At 21.9% G+C, this 24,370-nt stretch overlaps 1 protein-coding gene across 1 annotated transcript; it reads left to right on the forward strand.

Moving 5' to 3' along the window:
• The first annotated feature begins 2,751 nt into the window (after nt 1–2,751).
• Nucleotides 2,752–23,681, forward strand: LOC145836196 (putative E3 ubiquitin-protein ligase RNF144A-A). Its single transcript, XM_082944014.1, has 11 exons — nt 2,752–2,856; nt 3,161–3,252; nt 4,463–4,570; nt 5,871–5,931; nt 6,226–6,356; nt 9,486–9,521; nt 13,853–13,944; nt 15,891–16,032; nt 20,271–20,360; nt 20,918–21,031; nt 23,475–23,681. The coding sequence occupies exons 1-11, from the start codon at nt 2,778–2,780 to the stop codon at nt 23,679–23,681; spliced, it is 1,152 nt and encodes a 383-aa protein (XP_082800140.1). The 5' UTR covers nt 2,752–2,777.
• Nucleotides 23,682–24,370: the final 689 nt, after the last annotated feature.

Below are 24,370 nucleotides of genomic sequence, written 5' to 3' on the forward strand. Positions count from 1 at the left end.
ATTTTCTTTCATTTTCATTTTTGTTTAACTGTTTGTTTTGTTACTAAAGATTTAAATATTTAAATAATAAAAAAAACTATGTGTAGTAGCTCGTAAGAAATTTTATAAGCATGTGGTGTACTAATCGATAACCGAAAGGTTTCTTTGTACACCAGGTCCTTACACCAAACGTCTTGAGCGCTTTTTTTATCGTTCAATAAGCAATGTTATACAAACGTACTAAAAATATAAACAAAAACAAAAACGGTTAAAAAAAAAAATAATTGTACCGATGGGCCAAAAGTCCTCAGATTAGTTCATAAATGGATAACGTTCAAATACGTATCTAAAAAGAGAGAAGAGAAATTGAAGAACATTAAAATATATGACTAAAAATACTAAAAGTAAACTTTTCCTTTGTAAGCGTTAAACCAATTTTCGACAAGAAGATTAACTCTTTTGTTTTTGTAAACAACAAAGGTACCCAATGTGTTTTGAGGTGAATCTAATCAAAAAGTTTTTAAACCATCATTACTTGGATAAGTAAGAAAAATTCCTTTGATTTCAACAATTATACTCAAATCTGGCGATACTGATGCTCTACCATATGTTATGCTCCATAGTCCAAACTCTTTAAAAACGACGTTAGCATTTAAACTTAAAGATAAATTTATAGCAAACATCTAGAATGTTATGAAATTTAGTATATACAAGTAAGATAAAAGTTAATGTGAGTAGAAAAGCAGTTGATTTAAGTACGCTTAAGCATAAAATAAATTAAAAGTAATTCATTTTATTAGTTTATCGTCATTTTTAAATATCTTACATTTGATTCAGTATAAAATGTTAAACGTGATAAGTAGAATTTTGAGACTTTTTATACATAGAAAAAAGTTTAATATCTAGGTTAAAAAAATAGATACTAAATATTAAAATTAAAATAACTAGCGTTGGATAATGGATAATGGTAGTTAAAACATTTACGAATCGATCAGTATTAATGAAAACTGTACAGCAACGAAATATACAGTTTATTGGATTGTTTTCAATCAAAAAATGTTTTAAACATTTAACGGATTCGCAAATAAGTAACTAGTCGAATAAGAGAGATAACTTTGAATCCTTACTTTGAATAAAATCATACATTTTCACTTAAGCTGATACTACAAATCTATCCACTAAGTTGCGCTAGACACAAAAAGTTTTCGCATGAATAATTACTTTGTGCAGCAACAATTAAAACATGTGTTCTTGAAAGGAAATAGCTTATAATGCATTTGTTAAGTGTTGAGTAGTACTAAAATAAATTTCATAAAGTGTAGTTGGTTTTAATAGTTAGGCTTACATTTGCTAGGTTTCAAACAAAAGGAATTTTCTAAAATTTTCTTGGATTCTCTGATGGAGAGATTACAAAAGATTTAGTATTTGCTGACTAGATAACAACCAACAATTTTCTATGATAAAAAAATAAAAAAATTAAAGGTATTTTATTAAAAAACTTTACAGTTTTTGTATTTTAAAAAATTGATATGTAAAATTTTATAGAAGCTCAAAAAGCTACTTATTGTGAAATAATAATTTCTCATGTAAAATATTTTTTTTACATGAAAAATTACTGCAGTCTTTTTGTGATTTTCATTCTAAAATCATACAAAAAAGTTGTTATAAATTTGCATTTTGTGTATTTAGAATTTAAATATAAAGTCATACAAAAAGTTGTTAAAAATATGCATTTTGATTTTTGAGGCTGAAAAGACTTCCATATGGTAAATTTATCTAAAATAAAAAAAATTAAACCAAACTACTGTCACTCCAATCAACAACAAATAATTATGATGTCACAATAAATACTAACAGTTGTCCTGTTACTTTAACAAGAAGTTTATCTGCAATACATGGTGCTGTTAGGGTTTGTTCTAAACAAAATACTGATAAAAAAAGCCAACACACAGTAGCTATGGAATAATTAAAAAAAGTATCTTTATTTCTTTTGGTTTATTATAAATTATTGAACACTTTTGTTTGTACATTTACTTATGAAAAAGGCCAACATTTGTCTTTATTATTTCATCTCTTCAGGCTGAATCAACAGTGTTAACATTTAGAACAAATAAAGGTATCATGTATGCAGCTATCTGTGGTATTTTTCTAGAGGGTACAAAAATTTACAACTATTTAAAAAACCCCTTACTTTGATATCATTCAAAACTAATTGAGTAAGACAAAAACTAAAACTGCAACAAGTTGCTTGTAAAAAAAAAGTATTTTTTAAAAGCAATAGTTTTAACAGTTTAAAAATATAATAAAAACCATCTGCTCAGACACAATGTCCCTGGTACAACCTACATATATTAAACTTTTAAAATTATTTATTCAACTTAAATCACTTTAAAATTTAACTTTAATAGTTATAGAAATTTTAGTGTAGTACCCCAACTATAGGTGCTGATAAACCTCTGGAAAACAGTAATATAAATCTTTACCCCCTTATATTACCATCTTTGGCAAAGTAATAGACAAAAGAAATTATTAGCCGTTTAACCATATTTAAAATAATTTCTATATTAACTTTTTTTTTCAGTTTAAAAAAAAAATATGTTTCTTAAAATTTTAAAAAGAAACTTTGCTTACAAAATTTAAATTTTGGTCAATCAAATGTAACATTGTTTACTATAAAGAATTAGTTGAGTAAATTAAACACGGTTGTGTAAATTAAAAGCCGTAAGTTAATTTTTTCAACCACTTACTTAATAAAAGTATATTTGTTATTGCAGAAAAATTAACATTTTGTAAAATAAATGGATACCAATGAAACTTGTTTGAATGAAGAAACTGTGAAATTTGTGCTAAACAATGAAAATTCTAAATTAAATGAAGGTGAGTTTAAAAAAACATTGTTAAGTTTGTAACATACAATAAAAATGTTTTATTTCAGTCATCTTTTTATTTTCAGTCACAAACTACTTGTATAAATAAAAATTATAAATTAAATGAAGGTGAGGCCATTTTAAAACGACTGTTTTAAGGTTGTAATTTACTATACAAAAGTTTTTTTTCACTAATATTTTGAAACAAATTACTTGTATTAAGATAATTCTTAAAGATATTTTATAACCTGCTTTTTTTTGAAAGTTTTATTATGTTATACATTGTTTAAATTTGATTTAACACTATTTAACAGAAAAGCATACTTGCAATCTATGTCTGGAAGAAGATATTCTGGAAGATGAAATTTTCACAATAAATTCTTGTGGATGTCAATTCTGCTCAGAGGTAGATACTTTATTAAATACAAATACCTGGGTTACCAAAAAGCCTGGAATCCTGAAAAAAACTTGGAAATACCTGGAACTTGACAATTTAGGCTAAAACAACCTGGAGTTTGAGAAATTTCGAAATAACCTTTAGTTTTGAACTGAAAACACTAAAATAAACTGGAAAAACCTCGAATTTTAAACAATTTTCACTTGTAAGCCTTGATTTTGCACAAAAAACCTGTCAATAGATAACATTTTTTTTTCTATTAATAACTTTTTATAAAATAAACACTTAAAGTAGCTTAACAATATCTTTTCAATGGTTTTTTACTAAATAAGACAGTTTTTTATCTAAACTTAATTTTATACCAAAAGTAGACCCAAAAACTTGTACTTTCAAAAATTTGAAAAATGTTTCTGAAAAACCTTTGGCAACCCTAAACTATAAACTTTACACCTTTATAATTGGCATAATTAAACTGGTGTATTTATTTATAATCAGTATTTTAAATTTATGTGTAAATCTGCTAAAATTAATATAAGTTTGATTTTAACAAATTTGCTAGTATAAAAAAAAAATTACCAAATAAAATTTGACATTATTAAATATGTATATATGTTAGATAAAGTAGGTTTTTAGATTGTTATGAATTTTTATTTTACTAGTTGTAGTTGTTGAATATATTTTTATTACTAAAACCTGACTTTATTAAAGTTAATTAACTTTTTTGTAGCCTTTTTCTTGAGATAGATAATTTTATTTTACAAAACATTGTACAATTTAATTTGTAAGTAGAATATAGTTTTGATAAGCAGTTTTTTGGTTTTTATAGTATGTTGTTTAAGTTAATTTTAATAAATAATTATGTCCTAAATATTTTATGTTATATTGTAACATGGGTCAGCAGGTCCTAAAAGGGAGAATTAAAAGCACTTATTTTAAAATAAATTTTGATAAGTTAGGGGATAAGTTAGTTTAAAAAGAATAATAAGATTTCAAAAAAGCTTTTTAAGTCAAGATTATATTAAACTTTTGAAACAAAATTATAAGTGCTGCCTGTGAGCTGCGGTTGGCTAAACCTTTAAATTTAAGAAACTGTTTGTTTTAAAAATTAACAAAATACAAAGTTTTTTGTTATTTATTTCAAGACTAATAAACCTTTACACAAAATACTACTGTATATCTTTTTAAGTCTGATCACTAGCTTAAAATTAGTACTTTTCAGTGTATGAAAATGTACATAGAAACAAAATTAGATGATTATTTGCAAATTGTAAACATTCCTTGCCCGGCAGATCAATGCAATTTCAATGGAAGTATTCAAAATTATGAGGTTATGTTTAATTTACAAAACTGTAGGTATGAATATTAAGTTGAAACATATTTTTTAAAGCAAAAATTAAAAACGTTGTTTGTTAGAAAGTTACAGTTTTTATGACTATTTGTCTACATTAATAACTTATGATTTGTTAGAAAGCTGATAAATTGTTTTGCATTAAAGCTTTGTGACTTGTTTAAACTTGTAATGAAAATATATTTTTTTGATAATCTTATTTTATTTCATTTGGCTCTTACTGGTCAATCATAGACTTAAAGTTAAATGTGGTTAGTAGTTTTGGAAGGTAGTTAAAGTTTACTTTAAAATAAACTGTGTACAAACTTTAAGTAATTTTCTACACACACATTATTTTAACTATGCAACAAAAAAATTGTTTTATAAATTTTTATAGTATGTTTATTTTAGCTTTATATTTTCAAAAGTAAATGTATTTTAGCTTGATTAGTTTAGTATTGACACAATATTTATTTATTCACAATGAAAAGATTAAAAATTAAATTATAATAAATGTTTTTTATTTTTGTTTTTTACAGGTTAAATTTTAGGTAAATTAAAACGTGTTTCACATTTAGATATTTGATGATTAAGGTTTTGATTTTCAAAAAAATTGAGTTGAAAAAAACTAACTTCAGCCTCTGTTCAATATATAATACCACTGCAAATAAACAGTCGATTAAATAAACATTTTAATGATTTTTTATACAAAAGTTAGTATCTAAGCTTGGTTAAAATTAAAGATATGCCAAAATACGTTAAAGTTTTTAACTATTTTAGCAACACACAAAATTTGTAAGTATTGTATTAAATTTGCGTTTAGAAGTGTTTTTAGTAAGTAACAGAGAACTTTCTAAAAGCTAATTTATTGTTTCAAACACTGCACAGAAAGATTTAATATTCAACTTATTCGAATTACAGTTATAATTATTTTCAAAACATGTTTGACATTAATTTTCTATTTCTCCAATTAAAAAGCAATTAAATCTACCACAAGTTATAATTAAGTGCATTTAAATATTTTAAGCACATAGCTTTAATGTTTTTTATTCAGTTTATCAGAAATTAAAATAAATCATTCTGTAATTACTCTATATACTTTAAATAAGGTAAAAATAAAGAAAAATTTTGTACTTAAGCTAATTAAGCTACAAAGTTTAATAAGTTTAAAGTTAGTAAATTTATTAGCAACATATTAGATAAACTATTTTAAATACATTTGGTTTATTCAATGAGAACACACTTTTTACTCAAGGTACTTATTTTAGTTACTCTTATTTTATAAATAACAAATTCACAGATAAAGTCGCTTCTGGAAAAAGAAAGTTTTGCAAAATACGAAAAACTAAAGCTCAAACAAGGTCAAAACTGTTTAATTTATTCAAAAAGTTCTCAAGTTCAACTATCTTGTTTAATAATTTACAAGTTTGCTAAATTATTTATAAGCTGCTAATAACAAAAAGTTTTTCACATACATAACTAAATATTAACTAGTAGTTGTTTCAGCGAAGCTGAGATGTTTTTTGTTTAATTTACTAAAGAAAGTGACTTATTATAGTTTTTGCAATTAGCTGAATACAATTTTCAACAGAAATGGTATCAGTGTATAAAAATAAATGTTAAGGTTTATTGATATTTGAAAAATGTTACAACAGAAATAGCATTAGATCACACCAGAACATTTTGTCCATCCAGTAATTGTGAAAATGTGGTCCACATTCAAGGAATTGACTTGAATATAATCAAACTTCAACAAAATGATCCATTCTTTGTTGTTTGTGATAAGGTTTGAAAATATTTCTACAAAAAATATTTGTCATACTTAATTGATAGGATTGAAAATTACATATATATAGTTTGTTAATTAAATTATTATTATTTCAAGAAACACAATAGTTATTATTTATAGAATTATAGAATATTATTTAATATTAATATATTTGTTTGTTGACATTTTTACAAAAAATATTTGTTATTGTCATATTTAATTGACAGTCTTAACTGTAAAAGGATTGAAAAAATTCTTTTGATAACTGTTTAAGAGTCTAATACAAACTGCGGCCCGTGGGCTACATTAGAATTTTTTTTCAACTAGTTTAATATTCTCAAAAAACAAAACTTAAATTTTAGTGTTATATTTAAATGATAATATATTGCCTAATTTTTTTTGTTCAAAAAAGTTATCTTTAAGTATGTTTTTTAAGCACATAAAAAACGTTCCTTTTTTGACCTGCCAACCCCTGGTCTAATACTTAGGTAGACTTGATAAATAAACTCAGTAAAATCAGGCGCAAGTCCTAAATGTTTGTGGTAGGTTTGTTTCTTAGTTGTAATTAGTAGTTGTTATTACAAGGCTTATCGTTGTACGGGTAGTATAAGTATAAAATATGTTTGGTTTAAAATAATTTATTTGACAATAAAAAATACTTTGAAAATATTTCAATGTAAAAGTTACAGTGGATAATGAAAATATAGTATAAAGTTATCTATAAAAAGGTTTTGAAAGTTGATTCCTTTTAGAAGTTTTTTGTTTGGTTTAGCTAAAAGCTGTGTTTAAAAGAAGTGCCTGATATTGTTAACTCAAAATTGTCCATTTTTGATTAATATGTGTTGAAAAATGTTCATTGATTTTATTTTTTCTAGCAGACAGTAAACAAAGTTTAAATATTTATTATAGTATATTATATTGAAGTGTTAGCTTTAAAATAAGCACACTAGTGAACCAAACTAGTAAGGACTTCTTTAATTGTAATTAAATACCAAGTTTTCAAAACTGGTGATAAGTTAAACTGAAACTCTTCAGAATAATAAAAATTAAACATTAACTTTCTCAGGAAATTCTTTTAAATATTTGTTAATAATAGTCACGTACTCTATAACATTGTGTTTTTTAGTTAGAAATTTTAAATATTAAAATTAGTATTTTGATACATTTAACCTGTAAAAAAAGTTCATGTGTATAAATTACCATTATAAACTTTACAAGAATGTTTTTGTTTTTGTGCTGCAAGTTAAAGTTAAACTAAAGGTTTTTTAAGTTTTGATATAATACAAGTAATCAAAATGATATCTTAAGTTTGTGTTTGTTATTTGATTCTTTTTATGCCAATAAATATTATTTTTTATAAGGGTATTGTATTCATAAAGTTAAAGAAAAATAATGCTTTATTAAAAGCAAAAATCCTTTTAGCGTCTAATTTGTGACCTTAACATTAAGTAGTTTGAGTGAATATAAGTGAGAATATACGTTGGTATATTAATAATTGATTATTTCGCCCTCCCAAATAGATTAATTGACAAATTAAAACAGACTTTATAGCAACAAAATACGTAATAAAGTTTAATTAATTAACTTAAATATTGGTTGTAAAGTTTTTTTGTTCATTTACCTAATTGCTTTTCAAATTCAAATATTGTTGAAAGTAAATTCTGCAAATTTTTTTGTTTTTGCGTTTATTTCGTATATCTTTCAATTTAAATAGTTTGTAGCTCGACTTAAAAATATTTTTATTTGAATTTCTCAAGTTTTATTCGGTAAGTTAAGTTTCGCTCTACGAATATTAATAAATAGTAATCAAAAATAAATTCTCAAAAATAGTTTTAGTAAAACTAATTGAAAGCATTAGCCATTCAAAACTTACAATATAATAAATGTAGTGAGTTAAACGTTAATAAAATAGGTTAAAGTCTTTAATTATTAATTGAAATCGGTTTTAGACTTATAAACTTTCCAATTTGATTAAATAAAAAAATGATTGATTTTTCAAAATTTTTCATAATAACTGTGGCAAAGTTCGATTTTTCTTTAATTTTAGCAATGAAGGTTTTCATTTATAACTTAAATTCTGTTTACTTAAGTTTTGAAAGCTCTTATTAATAATGATTTTATATAACATTGCTGTTTTTCAAAAACATATTTAGTACTGTGATGAGTTTAAAAAAAGTTCTAAGTTGTTTAAAACATTTAGTCTTTAATAAAAAAAATTATAAAAGTATTAACCTTAAAACCTTGATTTTTTTGCATTGTCAAAAGATTTACAACTTTTTAGGAATTCGAAAAAATTCTAATCTAAATATCACCCGACAATTAAATATTTATCATTATCTTTAAGTCATAAATCTTTAAAACCTTGATTTTTTTGTGTTGTCAAAAGATTTATAGCTTTTTAAGAATTCGGAATAATTTCTATCTATTTAAGTACTTGCCAAATAAATATATACCAATATTTTTAAGCCATAAATCTTCAAAATTTATTTTTAACGAAATCTTATGCAACTAAAATTTTTACGTAACATTTTTTGTATATATAAACAAAATTTTAATATTTAATTTCTTTCTATTTTTTTCATTAATGTCTATTTTCTTATTTATTATGCAACCAAACAATTAAATAAAAATAGTTTTAAGGCTTACTGTCTCTTCCGAGCTTTTTGATGAAATTTAATATTTTTTTTTATATAATACAACGTTTGAATTTATTGATAGAGTTCAGACTTGGCTTAAAAAAAAGATAAAATATTTAAAGAGTCGTTTGAAAACTTAATTTTTATTTTTTCATATTTTTTTAAAAGTAAAAACTGACTAAATAAAATATTCTTATAAAAGCTACGTAAAATCTTACCCCCTGAATATTCTTATTTATCTACTTATCTGTTTCTTATTGTAATCGAATTTATATATATTTTTAACACTATTAAAATAGATAACCTAAAATCTTATTTTTGTTAATATTTTACTAAACTATTTAAATTTTCTTAATTAGTTAATAAAGCAAAAGTTGTTAACAATTTTTAGTTGTTTTTATGGAGTTTTTAATTAGCTTTCAGCAATATAAAAATTAACAATCTAAAAACTAGTAACATTTATTTTCTTAAACTATTTATATTTTTTTTTTAATAAAACATTTTTTTTCAGTGCCAACTCAAATTTTGCTACTACTGTCACGAGAATGTGAGTTTATTTATTCTATTTAATAGTCGTTGTTTTTATTGTATTTAATAGTTATTTTTTTTTACTGTCTTTGTACTTAGTTGCATAAATGTTATTTAGTTCTATCAGTTTATTGAGGACGGATTGTAAATCTGAAAACGTTGTAAACTTACTATTTATTTATCATATGTAAAGTAAAATTGAATTAATCACTAGCTTTGTTTTTTATGTTAATTATTTATTTTTGTTAGGTGGATTAGATAAATTGTAAAAGTATATTTATTATCGTGTTTGTTTATTTTTTTGACTGATTTATTTAAAATAATTTTTTGATGTTTTTGTTTATATATAATGTTTCACCACTAGTTCTTTAGATTGTATTTAAAGAATAACAATAATCTTAAACAAAGGCATAAACATTTTACAAAAAAATCCCACTTGATTTAAGGTTTTTGACAAAACAGAAGCCTACTTAAGTGCTTTGAAAAACGGTACTGATAAATTTATTGTAAATTTTAAAACCAAGTTTTTACTAATTCTACTGGTTTTAAAAAAGATACTTAAGTAAATAACTGAGTATAATCTTTTCAAGCTGTTTATACTAAACATTTTAAAAGGATATAAAATTAATTTAATCTGTTAATTGCATTAGTATTTTATATTGAATTATTGAAAAATCAATTGTTAGATGAGAACTGATTTTAGCTGATTGAAACAAAACTAAGCTTAAAATAAACTAAGTTAAATGTTTATACGAAATTAACCAAAGTATTTTCTCAATCATGCTTATTTTGTTTTACTCTAAAATAACTCCTTTAACTTTAGGATTTTTAAAACAAATACATCCTGTGTTTATATTTTGTTTGTTTAACGACATGAATAAATCTGGTACATGTAAAATGCTGTTTTTATTGTAATTCTGGAATTGTTTAAAGTAAAAATCAATAAGTTAAACACTTATATCTACTTTCTTTAATATCCCAAGCACGAAAGTAAACTTTCGAAGGTTTTAGTTTGAACTATATATATATATTTTTAAATGTTTGTTTTATTTTTATTAAAAAAATTAAATTTGAAAAATAATAAAAAACTTAAGCTAAGTAATATTTACTTTTGAAGTTATTATAAATAAATATTTTTAGAAATTAAAAATACAAATAGTATATTATAAAACAGTTATTGGTAAAAAATTTATTTATCTGTATGTTATTTTAATGTTTATACTTTTTATTATATCAAAGCAATTAACTACTTTTTAAGCTATCTATAGTCTTGATATTCATTTGTCATCTTGAAAATTTGTTCATAAGTTTTGGTTAGAAATTTAATCATGATCACATTACATTGAAATATATTTTTTTAATCATAATAACTATTTTACGGTTTTAAAGCTGCTTATAAAGTTTTATTTGAACAGGTGTTTTAAATTTAAATATTCTATTTAAAACAGCTTGAATAGTTTTTTAAATAACCACACACGTTATTTTATACTTAATGCTTTAAAAATTTTTAAATAATCTAAAATTGTATCTAAAATTGAATTTGATATGGTATTTCCTGTTTGGTAGTTTTGTTATCGTCCTTAAAAGCCTTTTTTGATGCAATTTACATTTTTAAGCCTGCTTATTTTAAAACTTAAATTTAGAAATGTTTTTGTTATAAAGAAAGTACAAAAATTTGGTAGCAAAATTTTTGTTGTAATATTTCAACACGCTTAATCAATAGAAAAACCAATAGTTTTTAACTATAATTTTGTGATAGATTTTAGTTTATTTTTAGTAATTCAAGGTTTAAAAGCTTAAAATAGCCTATATCAATTTCAGTCTCTTATAATAAATCAATGTTTAAATTTTGCATTGAATTTTTTACTTGTAATTAAAATTGGTGTCGTTGATAGTTCTACATATCTGCTTTAGGCACTGTTACTTTTTTTTAGAGTTAATTTTTATTGTTAAAAATGAATATAATTATTTTGTAACAGTTTGAAATTCTAATCATTTATATTTATTTACTGTGTAACTTTTTGTTGTAAAATAGCAATTAAATTATATTTTATTCTATGCTAGTTGTATCAAATTTTTTATACAGTTTACAGTTTAGTATATGATAGCTATTTTGGTAAATACTGCACAAATCTACTAACTTTAACTGTGTTGGCTTTTGAAATTAAATTTTTGAAATAGTTCGTTGAAAAAACAACCAACCATGTACAATGAAAGGTATTTAATGCTTAAATAAATCACAAAAAGTAAAATAATTAAAATATTCTCATCATAATAAAGCTTTAAAAATCTGAGCTATTTAATTTTTTGATGGTCCTTTAATAAACAAATGTTTTTTTTTCCATGTATTGATAGAACATGTTCAGGTTTTAAAAGTACTTATGTTATTTTATATATGACTAATTAAAAAACAGTTTCTGTTAGAGTTAAAATCATTTTTTAGATAATTTTCATGTTCTTGGCTACTCAGCATAGAATGTAAGTAAAATTTTAATAACTGTAAGTATAATGTTCACTGCTAAAAAACTACCATTTTTGATATTTTACTTACAAATATAATGTTCACTGCTAAAAAAACTACCATTTTTGATATTTTACTCACAAATATAATGTTCACTGCTAAAAAACTACCATTTTTAATATTTTACTTACAAATATAATGTTCACTGCTAAAAAACTACCATTTTTAATATTTTACTTACAAATATAATGTTCACTGCTAAAAAACTACCATTTTTAATATTTTACTTACAAATATAATGTTCACTGCTAAAAAAACTACCATTTTTGATATTTTACTCACAAATATAATGTTCACTGCTAAAAAACTACCATTTTTAATATTTTACTTACAAATATAATGTTCACTGCTAAAAAACTACCATTTTTAATATTTTACTTACAAATATAATGTTCACTGCTAAAAAAACTACCATTTTTGATATTTTACTTACAAATATAATGTTCACTGCTAAAAAACTACCATTTTTGATATTTTACTTACAAATATAATGTTCACTGCTAAAAAACTACCATTTTTAATATTTTACTTACAAATTAGTTTGAGCTTCCAATTAGACAAGTTCGCATACCAAAACTTTCTTTCCTTGAAAAATTATAAAAAATCTGTTAAACTAATTAGTTTACATTCTTATAATTTAAGATAAAGTATTAGGTTTAGATCTCATTAACCACAATTAATTGGATAATTTATATATTTAACAAAACTTTAATGTTTTAACAAATTTCATAATTCTTATAAATAACTTTCGATGTACAAAAATCTAATTAATAAACATTCTCAAATTGTTTTGTCAGTTTTCTCCTAATACTAACTTTTATAGTATGTTTGAAAATTGATACAGAAACAGATTATTTGTATCATATGAATATGATATTTAAAAATTTCCTAGAAATTATTGTGCAAATTACTTATTGATTATTTATTTTTGTACATTTTGTTTATACTTCAAACTGCAACTTTTCTTCTATGGTTTAGTAGTTCTTTTAAGTTTATAATAAATAAAATTCTTATACTACGTAGATAATAAATGTACTATAAATGTTATAAACTTAGTTCATTTAATAAAATAGAGGCTGTTTAAATTATGCATATTTCGAGAAATTTTTAATTAAGCAATTAGCTTCTTAAAATTACTGCCCTTTTTAAATTATTAAACTGAAGCTAAATTTTAAGCGGCTTTTTAAAGCCATTAAAAATTCAGTAATATTTCTATTTAAATATACATAAACGGAACTGGGTTTTATTTATTTGAAAATATTTTGTGACTCCTGTTTTATTTACTTTTATTTTAATTTTAGCACATTAAATTGTTGCGTACCTTATGCTTTAGTAAAAGTGAGTATTGTAAAATTTAGTTTAGTTTAAAAAGTGATAGAGAAGCCTACGTGTCACTTATTAGATAAACTTCACTTTTTTATTTCAAATAAGAATATGCTGAAATATGTTTCTGTTTCAACAAGCATTTGTCATAAAACTTCATAAAATACTTGTATTTAAACCTATTAACATTGATTTCTGTTGTAATACACGTTTATCTGCTAAACCTATTCTTATAGATTTTTAATACGTTTTATATTATATTTTGCATAAAATCGTTAAGTTTTTGTTTTAAATGTTTTCTAACTTGTAGCCTTGATTTTAAATATTGTTTTGTTAATTTTTATCACTTTTATAAATATTTTTAGTGTTGTGATTTCTTTTAATGTTTTATTGTTAAGATGGTGTATTGGGTTACTTATTTAATGTTTTCTAACTTGTAGGCTTAAGTTATTATTATTTTGTTAATTTTTATAATTTTTGTTAATATATTATTGTTTTAAAAACAGTGGTCTGCTAATCATAAATGTGAGTTCAATACGAAAAACAAAGAAAGGAACAAAAACAATCAGAATATTCTCAATTTGAAATCTAAACTTGTGTGAGTTGAAATTATCTTTTTTTTTGTGATTTATTAATCAAAAATCAATTAAATTACCTAAATAATTTACAACTCTACTAAGAAATAAATAGAAAAAAAAATTAAGCTAAGCAAAATACAAGAAAAGAGTTTAGATTTTCATAAAAGTTACGATTTTATATACTTTCAATCCATATAATTTGTTTTCTTTAATTGAAACTGACGTTTATTAAAAAAAAACAAGTTATCTATTTTAATAAAACTTAATTAGTTTTAAAATTGAATACTCGTTTTTTGGATGTCGACTACTATATTTTAATAAGAGCTTAAACTGAAAATCTATAACACAGTGAAACGTTTTTTGAAACGGAATTCTTTGAAGTAAAATATTTGTAAACCTTGGTTATGTTATATTTAATATTTACTAATTTATTCTTTAAATTTTCAAAGACAGGATAAAAAGTTTGTACACGTTATATTATATTTTAAGTAGTATAAACTTAATAGTTTGCTTTAGTGATATATTGCCCTAAAACAATAGACTAAAATTAAAAATATCGTTACAAAAATAAACATTAAGCGATTATTTCTTTAGATTTCGAAGTTTTGACATTAAAAAAAAATTAAATTAAAATATGCAGTACCTCGAGTAAATGTTCAGTAAAATACTTTAAAATATTTAAAAAGTTAAAATGAAGTGGTCAGTATATTGATTTAAAATATACTCACATTTCTAAAGAAAATGTTCGACATTAAAAAAAAGGAAAGTAAAAAGTAGGTGAAAGTTCATCTACTTATATTCATAAACATAAATTCAAAATAAATTTTTAATATTTTTAATTTTAATTGAAAAAATCCAACAAATCAATACTGTATTATGATACAAAATGCAAAATTGAAAACATTTTAAAAATTTGCCAATCAGTTTAGGTGATTTTACTTAGAATTTTCAAATATTCAAAAACTAATTAAATTTTACTTTTATAATTAAGATTTATAGCATATGTAGATTAATTTAAACTATAATATAATTGCTTGTTATGAATTTTAGGAATAAAATTTTTATTTGATGTCTTGAAATGTTTAAGTTATAAAACACAACTTGAAAACATTTTAAATAAGAATAAAAATCATAACAATTAAAAATATTAAGTAAAAACCTAGTTAACGGTTTTTGTAACAAACTGTTTAAAAAAAGTTTGTTACAAAATATGTAAACAATTTTTAAAACAATTACTTTGTTGAAAAAATATTTTTTGGGATTTGAAATCAAAAATTAAATTATTATTTTTTCTTCTTTCTAAGCGCAATTCATTTTTAAAAACGAGAAAAAAATTGTGAATTATTTTAATATCTAAACGGTACACAAAATTATCTTAAGTTAATAAATACATCTGATTTAATTCATAATATATTGCATATTAAGAAAAAATGATTTTATTTTGTATACATATTAATTATTATAATAATTGTATTATATTAATGTATACACTGGTAGAATTATTTTAAAAACATGAGTATTGAATTAATTTATATATTTCTTGAATAAAAATAACGTATTCATTAGAAAACACTAATAATGCATCAATTGAAAGAAGATCTCAATTAAAATATTTTAAGTTGAATGTTTAATGAATTTATTTTGATTTATATTACTAGAAACCACCAAAGAAGGATCAATTATGGTTTACGTTTTAATTTATTTTTCTTTTAAAAGTGTTAGAACAATAGAAGATAAAAAACAAGGTTGAATAAAAAAATTCTTAATATTAATTATCTAATAAATGTTTGTCTTTATTTCTTAAATTACTAGAATATTTAAAAGAAGCTTCAATTAAAAGATACCCGCATTAAAAATGTTCAATAAATATTATTTAATTTAATTAACTATATTAGAAAACAAAAAAGAATCATCATTTAAAAGATGTCCTCATTGCAAACTTATTTAATTATCTTTTATTTATCAGATTACTAGAAAACAAAAAAGAAGCCTCAATAAAAAGATGCCCTCATTGCAAAGTTCTCATTGAAAGAGACCAGGGATGCGCTCAGATGATTTGTAAAAATTGCAATCATGTATTCTGTTGGTACTGTCTCAAATTATTAGATGTTAGTTTATTTATTATAATTAGTTTAATTTAAATAAAAATTGCAATCAAGTATTTTGTTGGTTTTGTCTCAAGTTATTAGATGTTAGTTTATTTAATATCAAATTATATATTAGTTGTTATATCAGATGATTTGCAAAAATTGCAACCATGTTTTTTGCTGGTACTGTCTCAAGTTATTAGATGTTAGTTTATTTGATATAAATAGTTTAATTTAAATAAAATTGTATAATGTCGGTTTTGTCTGAAATTTTTAGATGTAAATTTAATAACTGTAAGTGTTAGATATAATATAATTATAGATATATTATAAAAAAACGATTTGTACAAATTGCAACCGTTTTTTTGTTGGTATTGTCTCAAATTATTTGATGTTAGTTTTTAAAATAAAAAAAGAACTATTATTTCAAACGATCTGTAAATATTGCTATCATATTTGTTGCAAGTATTGTCTCAAAATATTAGATGTTTTTTTTAATTTAATAAAAACAGTAGAGTATAAATATGTATGAAACTATTAGACGTAGTTTGAAAAAATATTACAATTTTATTCATCGGGTGTTAGCTTAATTTGAAGATACATAAACTGTTATTTCAAATGGTTTGTAAATGTAGCAACCATGTTCTTGTTAGCATTGTTTGAAATTATTATATTTCAGTAATAAATATTATGTAGGTGTACCATCATTTCTCTTATTGTTTACCACTTTTAAAATTAAAACTTGTCAAGTGTAACACTTTAAAAATAAATAATCATCTCAAGTATATTAAAAAAAAAAACTAGTTATATAACTGATTTTTATAATCATTTTAACTTTTTCTGTAAATATGTTTCGAAAAAAAAACATTTATTTTCAAAAATTGATAATTTAATAAAATTGCAGACTAGTTTAATTTTTTTCTTAAAATTGAACAGGAAATGGCATTTATATTTAGTATAGGTAATAAATATCAAGTTACAATGAGTAATGCTATTAATATAAATTCAATGTTAAGACTTGATTAAATTAGGCTTATTAGATTAATTTTAAACCTTATTATTTTTTTTATATCTAAAACCAATATTTTTTAGTCTGGTATCTATTTATTAGGTATAATGTTTTTTAAATGTTTTATATTTTAGTTTTTTTTGTATGAATCATTTTATGATTAAACGGTGTACAAAATTTAATTAAATAAGTTGACGTTTAAAAAAATACTATATATTTTTTATCAATATTTCTTACTACATAGTTCAATTAAACTTTATTTTTTTTCTAATGATATATTACACGATTATTCAATGTGCAAAGTTATTGAAATTTACAAACATTAACATTACTTATATTTACTTTTCTTTAGTTTATTTCAGACAAAAGCTAGCTTGTTAAATATTGTCAATGATTCATTTTATAACTAATTACTGTATTATTTTATTGTTTAATATTAAATTTATTTATTTAGACGACGTTTCACCCCTAAACATTGTTCTCTTTTTTTATTATAAAATCCCAGGAACTTATTAGTTTTTTTTATTGTTTTTTAATAGCTTTAAATATTTGTTTTAATAGTTTTAAAATAGCTTTTAAAATGTATTAACTACTTAGTTATATGACTAAATATAAAATTAAACTTGAACTTTTTTAGAATTTTACTAAATCTAAATACTTTTATTAAATATGCACCAAAACTAAAATAATAATACCAAATGCCGAGTAGATTTGTTGATCTAACTAGCGTTTTATATATAAAAAAAAACCCTTATAAATTTGTTGTTGGTTTTAAAATACTAAACATTATTGTATGTTTTCCATGACTGTTACATATCTTTTTAGATTTTTTATTTAAACACTGACGAAGTCTTTGATCGCAACTTAGTTTGCAAAATAAAGCCTTGAAAGAATAAATTTGATATATTAAACATTACAGTAAAATCTTTTGTTAAAGTAATAATTTTTTTTTGTAAGTTATCTGTATAACTTACATTTCAATTAAAATAATGCTTAATCCTGTTTTTCAATGTTATTAACACACTAGACTATTTTTGACAAAAATATATTTATATTAATATTAAGCTTTTTATACACTGTATATTTTTTTATTTATATATCTTTATTATTATAATATATAGATCATATTAACCTTTTTAACAATAGTGAAAGATTAATATTAGAAATACTTATATTAGTTTATACCTTTAACTAAATTTTAAGTTAACTAGACATACATTAAAGATGTTTTTTATAAAAACAATGAACATGTTAATGTATCTTAAATGAGGTTAATAATAATAATGCTAGTATTATGTTAGTGAATTATTTTATTTCATTTCAGCTTTTTAGTTTGAAAGCCATACATTTACAATATCATGTTTACTATTTCTATGGATAGAGTATCATTTTGTGTGGTTTTTTAAGTGATGTATGTTTTGATAATAGTGATTTATCTACATATTATTACGTCAGAATAAAACCCTAAAAATTTTGGTGATGTCATAAACAGATATTGTTACATATAAAATATTTATATTAGACTATATAAAAATTGAAAATATGAACTTAAACCAATTTAAAAATCAATAATTTTTTTAGTATTATTTGTATAAATACTGGAGCGAAAAAACATTTAAAATGTTTTTTTTATAAACTTTAACTTTACTATTTTTATTTTGTATTAAACTTCCTTTTTCTATTATTCTAATTAGTTTGTTGAGCAAAAAGAATATTTAAAAATAAACATTTCAAAATTACTATAACATTAACGCTATTATAATTAAATTTTTTACAAAAAAAAACTTTTTTAAGCACTGAAAAAATTACAAAGTAGATGCCTTTACCGTGTAAACATTAAAAAATAATGTAAAACTCATTAGGATGACCTTGAAACATCAAATTGTATTTTTCTAGTCAACGGTATTATGTTACAAGAATGTTTTTAACTGAACCAATTAAAAATTTTCTGCATTGCTAAAAGCTTTGTTGTAAATTTTTAGCTAAATACTGAATAAAAGGACAGAAAATATAAGCTAAATTGACGATACTATAAATTTAAAAACAATAACTTTTTTACTGAAGTTGAAAATACTTGTTTAATATTTGTCATAAAAGAAAAAATGGTGAATAATTTTTGTATTATCTTTTTTTTTCATTTCAACGACTATTAAAGGAAAACATATGCTGGTTTTTTGAAACACATTAAAAAATAATTTACTAGTAAAATTAAATGCAAATTAATTTCAATACACATATTTTTCAATAAAGATAAAATTAGTTTTAGTTTCTTGAAATTACACATTAACATATTTTTGTCATTTTGAGTAAATAGAAAAAAAAATAGTGAATACAAAACAAAAGATAGTTAAAAGTAAATTTTAAGTCGTTAATTTATATGCTAGGTTTTATATGTTAGTCATTTGTGAGTTAAGAATTAATTTTAATTTTCGAAATTCTGAAACATATGTCGAAAAATTAATTCAAAAGAGTTCATGAACTAGCAATAAAACAAGACTTTATAGGGACAACACAATTGAACTTAACTTGAACTTAGAATAATGTAAATTTAAATACCCTGTACAATATTTAAAAACTATTTTTTTACAAGAGTAATTATTTATAGTACGAACAAGCTTTTTTATCAAATTAATTAGTTTCGACAACAATTATACTTGTAGATTGCGTTTAATTATACTTAATTAAAAATTAAAATTAAATTGCATTTCAATTAGAATTATTTAAATTATCAGTAGATTAAATTTAGAACCGAATCAAAATTTAAAAACGTTGTACAATATCGTTTAAATAAAAACAATTTTTAATTCGAAATAGAAAGTTAGAATTATTTAAATTATCAGTAAAATAAATTTAGAACTTATTATTTAACTTTTGTTATCTTTTTCTATTGTCACAGAATAACTTGCTATATATTTAATTTAGTTAACACACAGAAACATACGTTGGTACAATAAAGGAAGATTACTGTATAATTTGTTTTTATTTATATTCCAGTGAAGTTACTTCACTAGGATCTTTTGTTAACAAACGATTAAACCTATATTTTGAACAGTTAAATTACATTTTATTAACAACATTGGTATATTTATGCATAAAGATTAAATGATTAGTCATCATTACAAATAATTTATAACTATATTATAATAAATTATGTAATAACTTTTAATATTTTTACAGAAAGATTTTATGCTGAGGCATTATGACAAAGGTTCCTGTAAAAAAATATTTATAATAATTAATATTTTTACAGAAAGATTTTATGCTGCGCCATTACGATAAAGGTTCCTGTAAGAATTTATTGGGCCACTCTAGATGGCAGGTCATAAGACATCGATTAGGGGTGAGTTTTATTTATTATTCATTTTATTTGTTTAATTACAGAAAATTTAAGTAAAAAATACATTTTTAAATATACTGCAAATTTGTTATCCTATTTATAAATATAAAACAAACTATTAGTCCTTTCATATTGTTCTGTTTTTTAATTTAATTCCAGAGTTTTTTTTTCTTTATATTTTTATAGATTATCCGACTTTTTATTTATTCTACCTACTTATAGTAATTGTAAGTTCAATTTTATTACAACAAATGTTTCCATTTACATATTTTCGGTTATTCATTGTATTCTACTTACTAATACTATTTTTTATAGATTTTTGGACTTTTTATAGTATTCTACTTATTAATAGTAATTGCAAGTCTAATACTATTACAATAAATATTTTAATTCTCAGATAATTGGATTATTCATAGTATTCTACCTACTTATAGTAATCGCAAGTCCAATTTTATTACAATAAATAATTTTTTTAAAAAATATTGGGTTAATTATTGCATTCTATTTACTAATAGTAATTGCAAGTCCAATATTATTACAATAAATATTTTTATTCACAGATAATTGGTTTATTCATAGTATTCTACCTACTTATAGTAATTGCAAGTCCAATCTTGTTACTAGCTGCTCCAGTAATGATTTGTGTTAAAATCAAAGACAAGTGCTGTAAAAAGGTCTGTATTAGTTTTATAAGTCTAAAGGTATATAATTAAATTTTATATAGCGAAAAAGACTGATTATTACATAAGTTGTTTTACTACTTACCACACGAAAACTGTTTTGATTTTCAATTTACTCAGATATTTGGTAATTGCAACCAGCTGTATTGTTTACTTTCAAATTAAAGTTTTCACAAAGATTTATGAGTTTTATATAAAAAGTTAGTTCCAAGACAAGACTAATATTCTAAACTGTAATAAACCTACATGACAAAGAAATAAAATTGAAAAAATTGTAGTTTTTGTGTATTGCACATGACTTTAGTATATTTTTACATAAAATACAAAGAGCTTAATATTTTTGTTGTTTAGAATGAAATACTTGAAATTTTTTGTTTAAAACAAACCCATTGAGACCGAAATTTCTGCCAGAAAGTTGAAATTTATACCTTTGAGATAATCGAAATGTAAATAGATTATAGTTATTATACGTGTATGTTTAATATGACCTGTATGTTTAGTTTATAAAAATATAGTTTCATTTTAGTTTAAATACTTAAAATAAAACATACTTAATTGTCAATAATAAAAATGTTTGTTTTTACTTTGTCAACTTTATGTAACTACAAATTAAACAAACTCAATATTAATTTATTTACAACATGATTAAGCTATTTATATTAATATTGATAAATTTGTATTAAGTAAGAAATACTTTTAAACTACCTTTTATTTATCAAAATTTGCGGGGGTGTAATTTTTAAAAATTTTAAATTTAATTACTTACATAACTGGTTTTACACGTTTTATATTTATTGAATTTATTCAATCATGTATGTAAGAAAAACAGATAACTCCTATGTTTACATAAATTTAGTAAATAAGTATATTTATGACGTCAAAATGATTTTTCACATAAGATTTCATTTTAGTTGGTCACGTATATATAAGATAAAAAAAAACAAAAATATATTTGCATATAGTTTCAAATGCCAAACAACTGAAAAAGATTTCTTAACTATAATTATCTGTAGCTGATATTGAATTCTTCATTAACTTAACTACATTTTTATTTTAAACTATCTTTTAAGCTAATCAAACTTTTTTTTGTCAAATTAACAAAAATTAATCTCAGTTCAATAAAGTAAGTTTTATAGAAGTTTATTTTAAATAGAATTAGACCTTTTTATTTTGTGATGAGTCAAATACTTTGTTGAAACTTTTGGACATGCATCTTAATATGAAGACGTAACTAATAAATTATTTATACCTTTCACAATATTAGCAAAAGTTATTGCATTTTCACAATTCTAAAAGCTATTTTTAAACAACCTTAATGTTTCTCCTTCTAAGCAAATAAGTTTTTGTGAAAATAACTGTAGAAATATAAATAAAACATTTCATAACTGTAGTTTTAATATTAATATAATTTTTGTCAAATTAATAATGAAAAATTAATTTTGTTAGCAATTAGCTATCTAAATAAAAAAAAAAGTTACAAAAGCTACAGTTTATAATATATTTTCTAAAGAGATATAAAATTCACATAAGAACATAATAAAGTTTGAACTTAAGTTTCAATAGTAAAGCTCAAATTATTAGAGATTTAAAATTAACTAAAGAAGCCTATATCAATTTATTTACAATTAAATTTCAATAGCGAAGTTTCATATACCTGAAAGTATATAACATTTTTTTAGAATCTGTGTTAGTAATTTCCCTACTAATAGTTATTTAAAAAAAATCTTATAAAAGTGTTTGACTGTAAACAAGTCGATAGATTTTTTTCTGTTAAAGAAGTAAATTTAAGTAAATAGATATTTTTGCATAATTAGTCGGCTCTTTAATTAATTTGATCAACTAAATTCTACTAAATTAAGCTAAAAATACTAATAAACATTTTAAAATAAAAAGTAAGTTTATACAACAACTTTTTTTCCTAATCAGATAAATTTTTCAATGTTTGTTTACTGTTTTGATATTATGGATATTCTAACCGAAACTGAAAGGGGTATTTTGTTTTTTGTTTAAACAGAAAACATTAATTTTGAATTATAAAGCTTTACTTTAAACCTTTATACTCAAAACAAAAATTATTTAATTGAGATTCAACGTAAAAGTTTTAAGTACAACTCAAAGATGTATTTTTTATTTTAACTTTATGAGTTTTAAAATTGAAGAAATGAATAAATTCACAGTGCTAAACTAATTTATTTGCTAATTTACGAAATGTATTTCAATAAACTTTGTGTATTTTGTAAAGTCTTCAAAAAATAGCATTTATCAAATTATGGCTTTAAGATAACCAAATATTAAATTTTTATAAGTTAAAAGAAATAAAGATTAAAAAAAATTCTTTTTTATTTACTATTACTGTTTGATACCTATTTAAAAATAAATAAATTAGTTTAGAAAAAAACTTATTGAGTTAAAAATAAGTTTTGATTTCAATAAACAGAAAAAGAAGAAGAAGGAAAAGAGAAATTCGATTTTTTTGAAAACCGACATGTCCTTATTTCAAAGCGATGACGTCACTACTACGAATGACGTCACAGCGAAAGCGAAACCGGGTGACGTCATAATTCAAGTTGAAAACGGCGGGAAAGATTTTGACCACCGAGATGAAAGTGGCGCTACGGAGCCCATTCTGCGGATAATAGAATAACGAAACAATTTATCGAGAATTTGAAAAAAAAACATTTAGAATGTTTTTTACATACTTTTTGATTTAATAAAAATTCTATATTTGATTAATAAAAAGCTTTACATATTTTTTGATTTAATGAAAGTTCTATATTTGATTAATAAAAAGCTTTACATATTTTTTGATTTAATGAAAGTTCTATATTTGATTAATAAAAAGCTTTACATATTTTTTGATTTAATGAAAATGCTGTTTATGATAAAAAATATTTTAAACTAGTCACTTTTTTCATTAACTTAATAAAGCAGTAATTAGAAAAAGATAAAATAAGTATTTTGTTTCTGAAACTATTATTACATTTTGTTTATTTTAAAAGCTTTGAGAATTTTATAAAAGTAAGAGTTTTTACAAAAATTAAGTGTTTTAGTTTGTTTTTAACTTGCTTATAAAAATGTCTTAAATGATTATTAAAACTTTAAAAAAGTATAAATTTATGTCTGAAAAACAACCTTTTTTTACTATATGTTTATTTTTGTGTTTTTTTTTACTTAAATGTCTCTTTAGCTATGAAAATTATTTTTCCAATCTAAGTATTTTACTAAATAAATAAAGCTTTTAAAAGTTTATTGCCTTTTGTAATTGCTTTAAAATATGTAATATTTTCTTAATTTTTTTATATTCTACAACGAAGCTTTACATTTAAGCACAGA

Source organism: Thalia democratica, chromosome 5 (genome assembly GCF_965202585.1).
Source record: "Thalia democratica chromosome 5, ktThaDemo2.hap1.1, whole genome shotgun sequence".
Classification (NCBI taxonomy): Eukaryota; Metazoa; Chordata; class Thaliacea; order Salpida; family Salpidae; genus Thalia; species Thalia democratica.

Excerpts from the sequence above, each read along its gene's own strand:
- LOC145836196 (XM_082944014.1), top strand. The coding sequence starts at position 2,778 with ATGGATACCAATGAAACTTGTTTGAATGAAGAAACTGTGAAATTTGTG. Across the intron at positions 3,253-4,462 it reads GATGTCAATTCTGCTCAGAG|TGTATGAAAATGTACATAGA; the intron begins GTAGATACTTTA and ends AGTACTTTTCAG. Across the intron at positions 6,357-9,485 it reads TCTTTGTTGTTTGTGATAAG|TGCCAACTCAAATTTTGCTA; the intron begins GTTTGAAAATAT and ends ATTTTTTTTCAG.